Source organism: Zingiber officinale, chromosome 5A (assembly GCF_018446385.1).
Source record: "Zingiber officinale cultivar Zhangliang chromosome 5A, Zo_v1.1, whole genome shotgun sequence".
Classification (NCBI taxonomy): domain Eukaryota; kingdom Viridiplantae; phylum Streptophyta; class Magnoliopsida; order Zingiberales; family Zingiberaceae; genus Zingiber; species Zingiber officinale.
This window is the reverse complement of record NC_055994.1, coordinates 89393219-89410139: the sequence shown is the minus strand read 5'-3', so window position 1 is coordinate 89410139 and position 16921 is coordinate 89393219. Positions and strand designations below refer to the sequence as shown.

The following is a 16921-nucleotide window of genomic DNA, read 5'->3' as shown; positions in this document are numbered from 1 at the left end:
TATAATTATATAGGTTGTACCAAGTCTAGATCCAACACTTTAATAAAAGATAGATTCGTTATCTTAGCGGCCCCCCTAGTGCCGGCCCCACGGATATAGAGGGAGGTTCATGCAGGTACACAACCCATAGGCGCATGGCGGGGTAAACCCCAGGTCGTCAGTTCCTGAGAATCGACCCCTGACTATTACGCCAGATATACCATGCGCCCACCGTCTGCGCTACGCCCTGGAGACTAGATCTAACACTTTAATGATTCAACAATAAGTATTAAATCATATAAATTTTATATGTGTTCGGATTTTATATCCCTTCGATCATATACATTTTATACCTATTCAAATTTATGGAATTGTCTAAATTTTAAATCAATCTTGGTTTAATCTCTACACTAGAGGTTACCTTACTAAGAATATAAATTTCTAATTCTCCCCTTACCTAATCCATGAAACTATTTATAACTCCTAATGATATGTGTAAAATAATTTATTTAAATTTTAGATGAGGATTCTAAAAATACATAATTAGTAGATCTACTTAATAAGATCTAAAAATTTAATAAACAAGGAAAATAAAATTTTATTTTCGTCCTCTAATTTTTGAAAATGCATAGGATTTTTTTTTTTTTTAAAATCTACCTAAACATAGGTATCACGAACATTAAATCACATAATCTATAATTATCACTAATAAACTTATATTATTTAAATTAAATATTTTATATTACTCTAATCCGGCGTGAAGTTAGTATGGATGGATTTAGGATACTATATTTATCATAGTATATTTAGCCTTGCAAGTACTGAAATTTCATATGGTAAATATGAAAACAATAGAATATAAAAAACATTATCGTTTTCCAACGGTTATGTTATAAAGACAACCGGTGTAACTGAACCGGTTCAATGTACCGTCGCGGCTCGCGCAGAAGCAGCTAAACAGTCAGACATCCGAAATGACGAATTTTGAAACTGAGATGACCGTTGAGGACTTATCAACCGTCCAGATCCGATCCTACGGCAACGAAACGCTAGCCGTTGGCTACTGAGGAGGCATGTGAACCCACCCTTCCGCTGTTTGCGTCCCTTCTTATTTTATTGCTTCGATGGCCTTTAAATCCTTTCTTATTTTTTTCCCCCTATCCCGTTTTCGCTCTCTCGCAAATACCGAGGAGAGAGTGAGAGAGTAGCGGAGAAGAGGGCGTTAAATTCCCCCCGTCGAGGCGCAGATTCGATCAGGTTTGTAGGGCTTCGATTGATTCTTCCCCTCACCACCTTCGGATTGGAAGCCCGGCGGCTTCTCAGGTACCGGAATTCGGAAAGGAAGGTGGCGGAGGAGAATCTGCTTTTAAAAAAGGTCTTGCTCGATTCTTTCGCGTTCATTTCGTTGATTGTTGCCTTCGATTGCAACTTTCGCAGTGGAAGTTCGCGGATCGGTTCCTAAATTTTCGACCTTTTCGTCTTTTTTAGCTAAAAAATCGCTCTTTTTGGTGCTACTCCTCTTTCGGAGTTTTCTTGAATGCTGAGTGAGCCACCGGGATCAGAGAGGCAATGGATGTAGTTGGCGGTAGTGAACAAGGCATGATGCAATCTAAGACTTCTCGAGGTTCTTGTTCAAATATTTTGGATCAGTTGTTCGAAGAATTTAGCGCTTGAATTATAAATTCTCAGATGAGGAACAAAAATCTAATTTCTTTCCTTTGTTACAGAAATGGGCAATCGAAGGGCATTGAGGGACATAAAGAATCTGTTGGGGGCACAACGTAACCCTTATGTGGTGACCAAGAAGGGATTGACGGAGTAACTACTTCATGTCTAACCTTGCCTTTTGATAGTAATTCTTCGGCATGATCTAATTCCTTTTTGTCTGCCTTCAGCAGCAAAATAAATTTAGATGATCAGAATCCTGCACTTGGTGCCCGACGACCAATTACAAGGTTAGCGCCCACTCTCTTTGATTCTCTTGTCTTCAAAATATTTATCCTATTTTTTAGTTCCTTGTTTTTAACTGATTGATGGATCGAGTTTCTTTAGGAGATTTGCTGCTACATTGGCAAACCAATCGCAAGCTCAGTATCAGGTGGGTCTTTTTCAAAGAATGAAACTTGGTAAATCACAGCTTTGTTACCTAATTTATTATTACTAAAATTTTTGCTTTATACAGGATTCCAAGGAAAATTATCAGCAAATTGGGAATGACAGAGAGCATGCAGCAGCCATACAGCCTGATGTGAGTTTGAGTTCTGTAGATACTTCTACAGACCTAGATTTCGATTTTCACAACTCAAGCATTGGGTTGCTATTGCCTATGTCAGATGAAATGGTCGTCTGCTCTAAACCATCCCACATATTTTAAATAAGTTGAAATCTATCTAATTGGCAGCTCACTCGAAAGGTCATTTTTGGCATATTGTAGGATAGCTCTGATCTCGAGGAGGTTGAAATGGAAGAAAGTGTGGTGGATTCGATGCCTGATATTGATAGCTGTGACCACGATGATCCACTGGCAGTAGTTGATTATGTAGATGATATATACAGATTGTACAGGAAAACAGAGGTAGGTCTTAGTGTGATGATTGACTAGAAATCATAATTTTGAAGTCTGATCTCATTCAAAATCTCTCTTCTTCATTAGATCATACATATAACATTGTTAGTCATGTCGGTTAATACATTAAACTTGTCTATTAGAAAATATGTCATGGATATACAATTTGTGAATCATATATTTTCTATGTTATTTCACTTCTAGCACCAATTTTCCCTATAAAATATTAACTTGTTGAAATCTCGTGACAATGTTAATTGTCAATTCCCGTGACAATTAACAACATGAACTCTGAGTTGAAATCTTCTTTAATCTAATCTACATGTGCCATGCGTCAGGTGAACTCTGAACTATTTTTTCACTAGCAAGGATTAACTGTTGTTCAAATACATTTCTTTATTGATAATACAACCAAATTTATAATTGCAGGATGAAAGTTGTGTGGACCCTAACTACATGTCCAAGCAGTTTGATATCAATGAAAAAATGCGGGCTATTCTCATTGACTGGTTGATAGAGGTAGATGATCATTATAAAACACCACATGGCCACATCTTCAAATCTTTTCTGGATCTATACTCCCTTAACCATGTACCTATTTTTCTAAATCTTTCTATACAGGTGCATTATAAATTCGAATTAATGGAGGAGACACTTTTTCTGACTATAAATATTATCGATAGATTCTTAGAAAGTGAGACGGTAGTAAGGAAAAAACTTCAGCTGGTTGGAATTACAGCGTTGTTTCTTGCTTGCAAGTACGAGGAAGTCTCCGTTCCAGTTGTGGAGGACTTGATCTTAATTTCTGACAAAGCTTACACTAGGACTGAAGTTCTTGAAATGGTATTTTTCTCCCTTAAAAGAGGCAGTAATTATATTTTTGTGAATTTTTTGTTTGATTCAATTTTTATCTTTGGTCTTTGACGTATTTTCCTGTTTTCTATTTTCAATTTTCATCAATAAAACTTTTTACACATAAGATGCTTCATTTTATTGGAATTTGACTGTTTCAAAATTCAAACTAATGAGTCTACTTTCATCTGTGATATGTATTCTTTTTCTCTTTATTTTTTTTTATTCCAAACAGGAAAAATAGATCAGTGTTATTATGACTCAGGGTTTTATTAAGCATAGCCCATAGTTTGTTCTACCATGATCCTTCGATCTGTTATGTAATTGTTCATTTTTCTTTTGCAGGAAAAACTGATTGCAGGGACATTGCACTTCAATATGTCCATTCCAACTCCTTGCGTCTTCATGAAAAGGTTTCTCAAGGCAGCTGAATCTGACCGAAAGGTACAAATACTTGATTTCAATTGATCGAATTTTATTTCATATTTATCGAGTTCTACTCTGACCGAAAAATTATATTTTGTTTGCAATATCGAGCAGTTGGAGCTTCTTTCTTATTTCATCATAGAGCTCTCTTTGGTTGAGTACAAGATGCTCAAATTCTGCCCTTCGTTACTGGCTGCTGCAGCAATATATACCGCACAATGCGCCCTCAAAGGGCAGGAGGAATGGACAAAAACTTGCGAATTGCACACTGCCTATTCAAAGAGCCAGCTACTGTAAGTTCTACTCTGCAAACACCACTCATCACTTTTGAATCTCTTGTTGTGCGCCTAAAATGTCTCTTCATGACAGTGAATGCTCTATGTTGATGGTGGATTTCCACCTCAAGGCTGCAACTGGAAAACTCACTGGAGTACATAGGAAATACAGTACTTTTAAGTATGGATGTGCAGCAAGAACAGAAGCTGCTATTTTTCTACTGGGAACTAATCCTTAGTGTCCTGATAAAAGAGGTGCTGCTGAATGACTTTTAATATGGCTAGAACCACGAACTTGTGGGGGTTCATTGAAGCAACAAAAGTTGCAGTGCCATTATGATGTCTGTATGCAAAAACACATGTATTTTGAGATTGGAAATCAACTCTACTATGACGTTGTTGTACCACTGATTCTACATTACAAATTTGATGTGTAATTGTATAATGATTTTCTTTTCAAGGTAGGTGGCTAAGATTAACTTTTTACTGAAATCTTTGTAAGATGTATTGTGTCCTAATGACATTTTCCATAATTCTTCTAGTCCATCAATGAGTTCTAAGATTTGTTAGCACTTAGTAATGCAAATGATACATAGTCTTCTTCATTTATGAAGGCTTTCCTTGAGTGATTTGTAGTTGTTGAACTAAACTTGTTCTGTAATCTTTTTTTCATTTTCTTGAATTAAATCTTCCTCTTAAGCATTTAACTTCACCTGATGTGAACAAGTAGTCATCTTATAATTATCATGGAAGAAATATGATCATTCCACTAAAGGTGAATAAAGAAAAAGTGGATGATAGCAATGCCACGACCTTGTATCCAACAACCATATCGCATAGGGGCCTCTGCAGTCTTTGCTTCAAAGCAAAAGCATCCAATGGATGGAGATAGAAAAGAGAAGAGAAGGGAATAAATTTTTTTTTAACCAATATTAAATATTGATTTTTTTCATTTTTCTCAAAAGGAAAAAAATGCAATTTCATTTATTATTATTATTATTATTAACTCCTCAGCCTATAAATAAATCCGTCTTTAAGAACCTCTGCAGCTCCAAAGGCAGAAGCAGAGGTCACCAGTCGCCACATTCCAAGCTGCGGCCATGGCGATGGCCTTCAAGATGGTGATTGATCCGCTGCTCCTCCCTTACTTCAATCATACAAAGTTTCGATTTTGATTTGTACTGGTGTTTTTTGTTTTTGATTGATTTTTTTTTTTGGGAAAATAATGGTAGGCGACGGAGGGGATGCGGGTGAAGCAGGAATGTTTGAGCTCATTTATGGAGATGAAGTGGAAGAAGGTGAGCCGGTACGTGGTGTACAAGATCGACGAGAAGGCCCGCGAGGTGATGGTTGACAAAGTCGGCGCCGCCGGCGAGGGCTACGACGGCCTCGCTGCCGCCCTCCCCGCCGACGACTGCCGCTACGCCGTCTTCGACTTCGACTTCCTATCCTGTGACAACTGTCAGAGAAGCAAGATCTTCTTTATCACCTGGTACTCTATTGGCTCGTTCGTTGAGATGGCTTTCCTTTTCCTTGATCTTGATTTGATCTAAGAATCATCGATCGTAAAGATCAATAGAAGTTGATGAAAACCCTAGACGTATGGGAAAATGGCATCTTTGTGACCCAAGATAAACATTCATAACTTTGATCTTCTTCATCACCTGGTATTTCTTTTACTATGCAATTATTTCAGAAGAAATCCTACATCTACATCTTTCAGGGAAAAAAAAAAGAGATTTAGCTCATTTGATTGCATTTCTTTTGCTTCATCTGGATTCGATCTAGAAATCATCAATTGTTTTAGACTGATACCAGTTTTCAAACCCTACACATTTCATAAGAGGACATGTTTATGTCTAAAAAAACCATGCATAACTTGCTCTGATCTTAATTTCACTCTGTTAAATATGTCTATTCAATTTATAACCTAAAATAATTCACAACAAAACTTTATCAATCTCTCATCACAAGCTTATCTTAAGTTAAATTTGTAATATCTTAAACGTCTTGAACTTGTTCTGTTCATAATAACCACTTTTTTTTATAATCTAGAAATCACCCTGCATCTGTCGTCTAAATCTGTAAACTTCAGCATAAATCAGTAAAGTTAAGTGCTCAACTTCATGGTGGAAAAAAGATGTTCCCTTTAAGTCCACTTTCTCAAGCTTTAACATGGTAGAGGGAGACCATTCCACTAGTCCACTTTCTCAAGCTTTAACATGGAAGAGGGAGACCATTCCACTAGCTTGAACTTTAATTCCTTAGTTTAATTATAAGTATGGGTTTTATATATTTGTTCTTTCGCTATCTTGAAATTCTCTAAAATATTACAGGCATATTCTTAAATTCTGTATTAGGGATTTTGGAGGTGATATGAATTGTGAAGAAAGACCCCAAGGAGCCTTTCTTGTTGCTTAGAATTCTTTGAATGAATTGCCAGCCTTTAGCTCTCATCAATTTGTAATCTCTCATCACAATGCACGGACAATAAAAAAAGTCTCAGAGCACCGACCTTTAACCTTTTGTTGATTTCCTGGAAGCATCCATCCTTATCTTAATAAGCTAAACAACTCATACGTGGAGATTAGACTTTGCACCTATTCTTTTTCCTAAAGAATATGTCTCTTCTACCCCACCATCTAACCTTGATCTGGATGTGTACCAACACAATCATGCATGTTTGTGCCTTTCCTATCAAAATGTTCAAGTCTGAACTGCATACGTATCAGTTTACTGATTCGTATCAGTCACTTCATTCGGTTCATATATCGATAATTTGGTTTGTATCCACTGGATATAACTAGAATTGCGCTTCTCCAATTTTTGACTATCTTTGACACTAAATCTTCTTTTACTTGGCCGACTGCATATGATTGATGGAATTCACTGACTTTGATTCATTGTCAGTTTTCCACCTGACTGACTGTTTTTTGTGTTGGGATCTTGGATTTTAGGGCTTGGCCTTATGTTACTTTTGCAGGTCCCCTACAGCATCAAGGATCAGATCGAAGATCTTGTATGCCACCTCAAAGCAAGGACTGAGGAGGCTACTGGAAGGGATCCACTATGAGGTGCAAGCGACCGACCCTGCAGAGATGGGATTTGATGTGATCCGAGAGAGGGCCAAATGAGCAGGTCGGATCAATAATTGCCAGCCTTTAGCTGTTGCTCGCTGACCAATTGGTCCTAGATCTTTTCTGTTAGCTTAACTATGTGCTTGCACAACAATGAGAGGGAGTGCTCCGGAGGCGCACCTTCACATCCCATTGTTCTTATTCACTGCTTCACTTAATGTATCATGGAAAGACAGTAATGCTTTTGGTCGAATGTTCCAGTTTAGCCATCTCAAATAGTCAGCACTGGTACCAACAAACAAAGGTAAATTCACCGACACAAGGCAACAAAATCGCAATTTATTATCGTCACTGAAACAATTGTTCTTTAATTTTATGATGCATATGAACAATATGCATCATGTGTGGGTTGTTCGGTGAGATGGGCCCGGTCCAGCTACACCGCTGATTTAGCCCAATTGACTAAACAACGGCATCAGTGTGTAAATTAAATTAAAATTATTACTCGAGCTCGATGTAACTAATATTAAGACAATTGTATGATCAAACATTGTAATTATTTACTTTTATTATTTTACACGGATCATTTTTAAGTAATGAATACTCTGTTAATGCGATAATTTAATTAGTATTGTACAATTTTAACATAAACCGACAATATAGAGGATACCGGATCGTCGACGGCCTTTATACGTAAGGCCCAATGGAAATCGTGTGGGACCCGATAAATTAGCTGATTGAAACGGACCGCAGGAACAGATCATTACGCGGACTAACGCGCCGCATTAACAGACTGGCAGAGCCTCTCCCTCGGCTCTATAAATATCACTCATCTGGCCTCTTTGTCGCGAGATAAATTTCCTATTTTTCTCTCGCTGCGTAACCCTAAACCTAGGTTTCCAAATCGTCCTCGATTTCCGTCGCCGGCGTCTGTTCGATTTGTCGATCTCCCGATCGACGGGGAAAGGAAAGGGGAGGAAGAGGAGGAAGAGACCTCTGTAAGCGTCATGTCGCGTTGCTTCCCGTACCCACTGCCTTACTTTGGACAGGCGGAGAACCAATCCATTAAGGTTTGTTGAGCATCGATGCTTGCTGTGGTTGAATTCTTGCATTCTTGCTCGGCTTCCTTTATCGGGGATGGGTTGGTTGCTCGGATTGTCTTTTGGGAGCCACGGGCGAAGATTATAGATTCTATCGATACTTTTTTGTATCCATATGACCAAAAATAAAATCGTTTATAATTGGCCGGTTACTCATTCATTGATTGAACAAGATGGCAGTTGTTTTTAGTCGAGTATTGTGTTTGTGAATTACAGTGCCAATTTGATGCCCTAGACATGTAGGTGAGTCAAGAAATTATAACGGGAATGAGAAGTCGAAAAGATCTACCGGAAATATGATATCATCATGGAGGAGGAAGAGAAATATATCACATAATAGAGGGTTTGTGCTGGTTAATTTTTAAAATTATTAGGGGAATTAGAAGTCACAAAGATTTATTGCGATATGTAATCATCATGTATCACATAATACAGGGGATGTTTCCGTGAACTCTTTTGGTTAAGTGTGACTTGGAACATGCCTATCATTATTTTTTACATGTGACTTTAGATTTTCATAAAGCATATGAGGATCTTCTTTTGGTTAAGTGGTTAATTTGTTTCATTGTGAAGTTAAAAAACATATATCGCCTTTCTTCCCCCTTGTGGCATCCTATGGTTATTATGGTTCACAATTGTGAATTCTATAATGGACAGCAAAGAAGACGGCAGTTGTTAGTCCTAAAATTGTTGGGAAAAAAAATCTGGTTTGGGAATAGTTTGTAAAAACTGTATCTTTGGACATTTCTCCTTGCTTGTATGTGAATCAGTGAATGTCTATCCTCTGTTGGGATTGACAATTCTTGTGGAATGTAGCTTCTAAAGGAAGAAAGGGCAAAGAAGCATACAAAAAAGGCGAAGAAGGAAAGGCATGCGAAAGATAAGGCTGGAAACTCAAATCATGAAGAAAAGCAGCATAAAAAGAGGAAGCATAAGGATAAATCAGAAGATGATAAAAGAAGCCACAAAAAGAGGAAGTCTGAAATTGAGCAACGCCCATTGGTTCGAGACCTTTGCAGCCAAAAGACGAGTGAAGCAATTGAGCATCTGGAGAAAAGTGGCCTCACAGAAGAACTTGAGCCTTCATGTTCTATCCAGCATAAGCTTGATTCTCCTGAGAGTTCTCAGGACAGCAGTAAGAGAAGGAAACTGGTGCTGTCTTCTTCTAGCCATGATCTTCAAGGTAAAACAACTTTTGATTTATTGCTTTAAGTTGAACTTTGTTGATCTTTATTTGGTTCTGAATATTGCTCATTAATATCATGAAGGTACTACTCTTTGCATCAAATTGCCAATCTTAAGGCAAAGAGTTGCAGAGCCATCACCCTTACCTTTGTCAAGGCAAACAGAGCTGCAGCCACCATTGCCACTGTCTGGGCAAGTAAAACTAGCCTTGCTGTCATCAAGGCAAATAAAGCCTCAGCCACTTTCATCATCATCATCAGGGAAAGTAAGATTACCATTATTGGCTTCGTCAAAGCAAATTAAGCCACAACCATCTTTGCCACAGTCAAGGCTTGGGGGACTAACAGTGCCATCGCAAAAGCAAATTAATCTGGAAACACTAGTGCCATCATCGGAGCAAGCACAGCCAGCAGTACCATCATCAAGGCAAACAAGACCACCTTTGCCACAGTCGCAACTTGAGGAGCTAACAATGCCATTGCAAAAACAAATTAATCTGCAAACACCATTGCCATCATCAAATCAAGTACAGCCAGCATTACCATCATCAAGGCAAACACGGGAACTGCCGCCATTGCCACCACAGCTGGGGAGATTGAAGCGAGCAGTTCCTTCCTCAAAGCAAACTAAGCTGCAACTATCATTGCCACCATCGGGGCAGGTTGTGCCGTCATTGCCTTTGATGAAGCATTCAGAGCTGCAGGAGCAGCTACCTTTGCCATCGTTGTCAAATCAGATACGTCCACAGCCAAAAAATGTACACCCAGCAAAGCAGAAACTTGATCAGATGCCTACTGCAGTTGCAGAACAGCCATGTTCCTCGAGCAGGCCTCCAGAAGCAGCTCTCCCTGGAGCAGCAGCAGCTACAACTAAAACTTCCCGACCGAATAGGGTTGGCGGCAGAACATGGCAAAAAGAACAGTACAAAACTTTGGTAGTAAACTGGAATCCACCACACCCAATGCAACTTGACCCATCAGTGGTGGTCAGTGAGGATGATGATTGGCTAAATGTGGCTCCGAAGCAACAATTGAATCCTCTGAAGAAAGACAGCACCACTACCGACTCAGCAGGACTTATTTGTGAAAATCATGAGGTTCCTTTGGTGCAACCTCGAGCTCGTTGCATGCCTGGGTTGAACTTGTATCTGCTACCATACGCTGTCCCATTTTAGATTCATGGGGCACCAAAGTGGCAACACAACAGGATCTATTTGTGAAAATCACGAGATTCCTTCAGTGCAACCTCAGAGCTTGTTATGTGCCTGAGTTGAACATGTGTAGAAAGTGGTAACATGACAGGACCTATTTGTGAATCATGTTCCTTCAGTGCAACCTCGAGCTTGTTACATCTGCTACCATACGCAGTACCATTTTAGATCCAAGGGGCGTGAAAGTGGAAAAATGAGACGTGAAGTGGAATGATGGTCAACTTTTGCCTGCATTCATTCTTAAAGGGCGTAAATGGTCTACATTCTGTATTAATTGATTGAAGTTTATTCTTGTTTCTACTCCTATACTGAGTCTGCTACAACAAGAATTTTTAGACTTGCTGAGTCTGTTATGTTTCTACGACAAAAAAATAAATAAATAAATAAAATATTTTTAGTTGGTAGCATGTATGTTGTGATAGATACAGCCGGAACAGGCATGCCCTTTTGGATGTGAAGGTGCATTATTAGGTCCACAGCGTTGCTATTTTCACCCTTTAGTTTTAATTAATGTATTCCTCTGAATTTTCACACAATAAATATTGTTCTGTTTGATTAAAAGATCGGCAATTTACTAAAGAACGCACTTGAAAATATGAATTTATTAAAAGACGTACACTATTTTAATATTTATCAAAGAGCGCACTTTTTTAAAAGCATTTTCTATTTTACCCTCATGATAATTTGACTTTTTCTATTGTTTTTCTTTTCTTCATTATATTTCTCTCACTTCTCTCTCTCCTCTGTCGGCAGAATATAGGAATAACATTAGTCAATCTTTAATCACATTTTAATACATTTGAAGAAACCAAAATAAATAATGGACACCAGATTTGGACTCCTTGCAATTTTAGAAATCAACAGAAACTTAAATGGGTGTAATCGGAGCTTTCTATGTCGATCAGTGAGTTTCGGTCAAAACCCACTGATGAACCTAGAGAGCTCCGATTGCACTCATTTCAGTTTATATGGATTTCTAAAATTACAATGAGTTCAAATATGATGTACATTATTTATTTTGGCTTTTTATAGATGTTAACAAGCAAAATCAAAGAATCGGCATAAAAGCCCACGTTGGGCCTGATATCATTCCATATCAGACCCACGTTGGGCCTTATTTGAGTCCATATCAGGCCCAATGTGGGTTTTTTTGCTGATTTTTTGATTTTGCTTGTTAACATCTATAAAAAGCCAAAATAAATAATGGACACCATATTTGAACTCCTTGCCATTTTAAAAATCCATAGAAACTGAAATGGGTGGGTTTTAACCGAAACCCACTGATCGATCTAGAAAGCTCCAATTGCACTCATTTCAGTTTCTATGAATTTCTAAAATTACAAGGAGTGAAAATATGGTGTCAATTATTTTTTTTGGCACTCCTAATGGTGGACCAGAGGTTTTGAAAAACCCTAAATCTCTCTTTCTTTTTTTTTTCCCTTTTTTTATTATGCCCACGTTGGGCCTGATATCTCTTCATATCAGGCCCAATGTGGGCCTGATATCTCCCCATATTAAGTCCAATGTGGGCTTGATATGGGAGATATCAAGCCTAGTAACAACAAAAAATAAAAAAATAATAAAAAAAGAGATTTAGGGTTTTTCAAAACCTCTGGTCCACCACTAGGAGTGCCAAAATAATAATGGACACCATATTTTCACTCCTTGTAATTTTAGAAATTCATAAACGAAATGGTGCAATCGGAGCTTTCAGGTCGATCAGTGGGTTTCGGTCAAAACCCACTGATCATTTCAGTTTCTATGGATTTCTAAAATTGCAAGGAGTTCAAATATGGTGTCCATTATTTATTTTGGCTTTTTATAGATGTTAACAAGCAAAATCAAAGAATCGACATAAAAGCCCACGTTGGGCCTGATATCATTATATATCAGGCCCAACGTGGGCCTGATATCATTCCATATCAGGCCCACGTTGGGCCTGATTTGAGTCTATATCAGGCCCAATGTGGGCTTTTTTACCGATTCTTTGATTTTTGCTTGTTAACATATATAAAAAGTCAAAATAAATAATGAACACCATATTTGAACTCCTTACAATTTTAGAAATCCATAGAAACTGAAATGGGTGCAATCGGAGCTCTCTAGATCCATCAGTGGGTTTTGACCGAAACTCACTGATCGATCTAGAAAGCTCCGATTGCACCCATTTCAGTTTCTATGAATTTCTAAAATTACAAGGAGTGAAAATATGGTGTCCATTATTATTTTTGGCACTCCTAGTGGTAGACCAGAGGTTTTGAAAAACCCTAAATCTCTCTTTCTTTCTTTTTTTTTTTGTTTAGGCTTGATATGAAGAGATATCATGCCCACGTTGGTCCTGATATCTCCCCATATCAGGCCCAATGTGGGCATGATATGAGAGATATCAAGCCTAGTAACAACAAAAAAAAAAAATAAAAAGAAATAAAGAGAGATTTAGGGTTTTCAAAACCTCTGGTCCACCACTAGGAGTGCTAAAAATAATAATGGACATCATATTTTCACTCCTTGTAATTTTAGAAATTCATAAAAACTGAAATGGGTGCAATCGGAGCTTTCTAGATCGATTAGTGGATTTCGGTCAAAACCCACTGATGGACCTAGAGAGCTCCGATTGCACCCATTTTAATTTCTATGGATTTCTAAAATTGCAAGGAGTTCAAATATGGTGTCCATTATTTATTTTGACTTTTTATATATGTTAACAAGTAAAAATCAAAGAATCGGCAAAAAGACCCACGTTGGGCCTGATATGATTCCATATCAGGCCCAACGTGGGCTTTTATGTCGATTCTTTGATTTTGCTTGTTAACATCTATAAAAAAAATGAATTACTTGCAATTTTAGAAATCCATAGAACTGAAATGGGTGCAATCGGAGCTCTCTAGGTCCATCAGTGGGTTTTGACCGAAACTCACTAATCGACCTAGAAAGCGCCGATTGTATCCATTTCAGTTTCTATGAATTTCTAAAATTACAAAGAGTTAAAATATGATGTCCATTATTATTTTTGGCACTCCTATTGGTGGACCAGAGGTTTTGAAAACCCTAAATCTCCTTTTATTTCTTTTTTTATTTTTTTATTTTTGTTGTATCTAGGCCTGATATCTCCCATATCAGGCCCACATTGGGCATGATATCGGGCCCAATGTGGGCATGATATCTCTTCATATCATGCTTAAAAAAGGAAAAAAAAGAAGAGATTTTTTCTCAACAGAATCAGAGATTTTTTTAGACATCATATTTCACTCCTTGTAATTTTAGAAATTCATAGCGAATGGGTGCAATCGGCTTTCTAGATCGATCGGTGAGTTTCGGCCAAAACCCACTGGTGAACCAGAGCTCATTTCAGTTCCTATGGATTTCTAAAATGCAAGGAGTTCAAATATGGTGTCCATTATTTATTTTGCTTTTTTATCAAGCAAAATCAAAGAATCGGTAAAACTCACATTGGGCCCGATATGGACTCAAATCAGTCCACATGGCCCTGATATGGAATGATATCAAGCCCACGTTGGGCCTGATATGGAATGATATCAGGCCCACGTTGGGCCTGATATGATTCCATATCAGGCCCAACATGGGTTTTTATGCCGATTCTTTGATTTTGCTTGTTAACATCTATAAAAAGTCAAAATAAATAATGTACACCATATTTGAACTCCTTGTAATTTTAGAAATGTTTTGACCGAAACCCACTGATCGACCTAGAAAGCTCCGATTGCACCCATTTAAGTTCCTGTGGATTTCTAAAATTGCAAGGAGTTCAAATCTGGTGTCCATTATTTATTTTGGCTTCTTCAAATGTATTAAAATGTGATTAAAGATTGACTAATGTTATTCCTATATTCTGCCGACAGAGGAGAGAGAGAAGTGAGAGAAATATAATGAAGAAAAGAAAAACAATAGAAAAAGTCAAATTATCATGAGGGTAAAATAGGAAATGCTTTTAAAAAAGTGTGCTCTTTGGTAAATACCAAAGTAGTGTACGTCTTTTGATAAATTCAGATTTTCAAGTGCACCTTTTGGTAAATTGCCGTTAAAAGATGCGTGCTCCCTGATTATCCTTCATTATTTCAGAATATATTTAGGTCAAACTCTTTCTTCTTCTTAAAAAAAAAAAAAAATGGGTAACATGTTCAAATCAATTCTTCTGCTTAAAAAAATTAATGTCTCCCGTTGTGTGACTGTACGTGGCTTTTAGGTCGCTTTAGGATTAAAAAAAATCTTTTCCTCTTAAAAATTTAAATATTTTGAGCCGTCCTTTAAACTTCCTCGTTTCCCTTGATGACACCTCACCTTTCAGAGTCGTCGATAACTATCTTTATCGATCAACTGCCTCAAGGCTGCATTGCATCTTCAATATGTTCCTTTAAACGTCTTCCTCCTACATTCAAATACTATATTTTTAAGGTTTATATAATGTTATAATATATAGAATCGTAGCTACTACAACATTCTTATTTATGATCCTATCACATTATAATAGGCTATGATTTCATAGTTACTATAATATTCTGGTCTAAGAACGTTATAACAGCTACAATTTCGTAGCTGCTACAACGTTTTTAGACCAGAATATTATAGTAGCTACAGAACCGTAGCTGCTATAAAGTGATAAACATGTTATAGCAGTTATAAAATCGTAACTGCTATAATGTTTTGATCTAACATCATTCATAGACTAGAATATTGTAGCAGCTATACAACCGTAGTTGTTACAAAGTGATAGACACATTATAGCAGTTACAAAATCGTAGTTGCTATAAGTTTGAATCTCTGTGCTGACTTAGTTGAGAACTTTAGATAATTGAAGAATCTGACATTTCCTAGCAATGGAAGAAAATGGTGGCGAGAGGAATTCTCATCAATAGAGGATATATTTTCGTTCTATAACCAACATCCACGATAAGTCGGATTTAGCGCAAGGATAAACAATAGCAAGAAAAATAAGAAGACAAATGAAGTTGTCTGGAAAATATTTGCATGGTTAAAATAAGGGCATACAAATCAAATGTGGTGGAATAAACATGCAAAAGGTCATCAACAAACAAGTGTTAGAGACGCGGTGAAGTTAGAACTGGTTGTATGTCAAAGATTTTACTTGTCAAGGAATAAATTGGACTTAATTGGGCTATCACTAACTTCATAGAAAGTTAAAATCATTCACTCTCGACTCCTTCAGAGGTGCATTTGTTACGCTTACATCGTAATATTTTGGTAAAAGCGAAAACTTGATTCAATAGTTTTCAGAAGTCAATGTGTTAACTTATCAACAAATATGATTATTTGAGATAGAGTATAGAGGGCCTAAGCGAGTATATTGTAGCAAAAGAGATATTAAAAATTTTGAGGAAGAGCTAAGGGAGGAACAAAAGGGTACTGATGTCGAAATACTGATCAAGTTATTTGCATCTGAGAAAGAGAAAATTTTAGCCTTTTTCTTTGATTACGAGCCTGATTTAGATAACAAATTTAGTAGGTATTTTTGGGTTGTTCATGTATCAAGGACGACATACAGTGTATTTGGCAATACAACAGTATTTGATATGACATAACTGTTGGTGCAAGTTGCACCAGAATCAAACCTGAGTTTTGATGTTGTCAAAGGTTCAAGTTAAGTCTTGTTGTGATCTAACAAGTTGACTGAGTGTACATACTATTTACTCAACCGGGAAAGACCTAGCTGGAGGCTAGGCAGGAGAAATCTTAACAGATCGTGGAACCCAGGTGCAAGTCCAAGTGGGTCAAGGGGACCCGACGCTTGACGGAGTGATCGAGAGGTCTGGAGGATCAAGATCAAGAGAAAAGTCCTGGCGAGCCGATCAAGGCTGAGTGAAAATTCCAAACTGGATCTGGAGAATCAAAGTTTGGCAGGTAGCTAGGTTGAGGTAAACAAACTGGAGGAGCAACAGTGAGGTCGGGTTCCCGAAGGGAACAACCTTAGGTTGCTGATCCAACTGAAGAAACCGGGAAGGTTTCAAAGTTGAGATCAAGACAGTTCTATTGTCTTTCATATTACTCTTGCATTAGAATATTATTGTTTTAACATTTGTTCTACAGGAGATTTTTGCTTAACACTGTTTTGTAGGTCCGACTGGATCGGTCGACTGAACCACTATATCGGTCAACCGAACAAGAAAAAATTAGTGCAGTATTCAGACCAGACCAGAACAGAGTCCAAGTCAGATCAAATACTGATCGATCGACCGAACCCAGATGACTCAGCACAGACATCAATGATCAGACAA

General features: G+C 37.6%; 3 protein-coding genes across 5 annotated transcripts; all 3 read left to right on the top strand.

Moving 5' to 3' along the window:
- Positions 1-1119: 1119 nt before the first annotated feature.
- On the top strand, positions 1120-4658 carry LOC121980921 (cyclin-B2-1-like). 3 transcript variants are annotated; one of them, XM_042533198.1, is made up of 12 exons: positions 1120-1354; positions 1468-1603; positions 1707-1797; positions 1878-1934; positions 2032-2077; positions 2162-2320; positions 2414-2554; positions 2975-3064; positions 3167-3388; positions 3743-3841; positions 3938-4116; positions 4193-4658. In XM_042533198.1, the coding sequence occupies exons 2-12, from the start codon at positions 1549-1551 to the stop codon at positions 4335-4337; spliced, it is 1284 nt and encodes a 427-aa protein (XP_042389132.1). In that variant the 5' UTR covers positions 1120-1354; positions 1468-1548; the 3' UTR covers positions 4338-4658. The 3 variants fall into 3 exon arrangements, with proteins under 3 accessions (XP_042389132.1, XP_042389133.1, XP_042389131.1); XM_042533199.1 differs by having other exon boundaries at positions 1875-1934; positions 2162-2227; XM_042533197.1 differs by having other exon boundaries at positions 1875-1934.
- Positions 4659-5063: 405 nt separating this feature from the next.
- LOC121980920 (actin-depolymerizing factor 5-like) lies at positions 5064-7428 on the top strand. The gene is made up of 3 exons (XM_042533196.1): positions 5064-5219; positions 5331-5590; positions 7082-7428. The coding sequence occupies exons 1-3, from the start codon at positions 5199-5201 to the stop codon at positions 7230-7232; spliced, it is 432 nt and encodes a 143-aa protein (XP_042389130.1). The 5' UTR covers positions 5064-5198; the 3' UTR covers positions 7233-7428.
- Positions 7429-7994: 566 nt separating this feature from the next.
- On the top strand, positions 7995-11074 carry LOC121980919 (nuclear pore complex-interacting protein family member B3-like). The gene is made up of 3 exons (XM_042533195.1): positions 7995-8245; positions 9092-9458; positions 9544-11074. The coding sequence occupies exons 1-3, from the start codon at positions 8183-8185 to the stop codon at positions 10632-10634; spliced, it is 1521 nt and encodes a 506-aa protein (XP_042389129.1). The 5' UTR covers positions 7995-8182; the 3' UTR covers positions 10635-11074.
- Positions 11075-16921: the final 5847 nt, after the last annotated feature.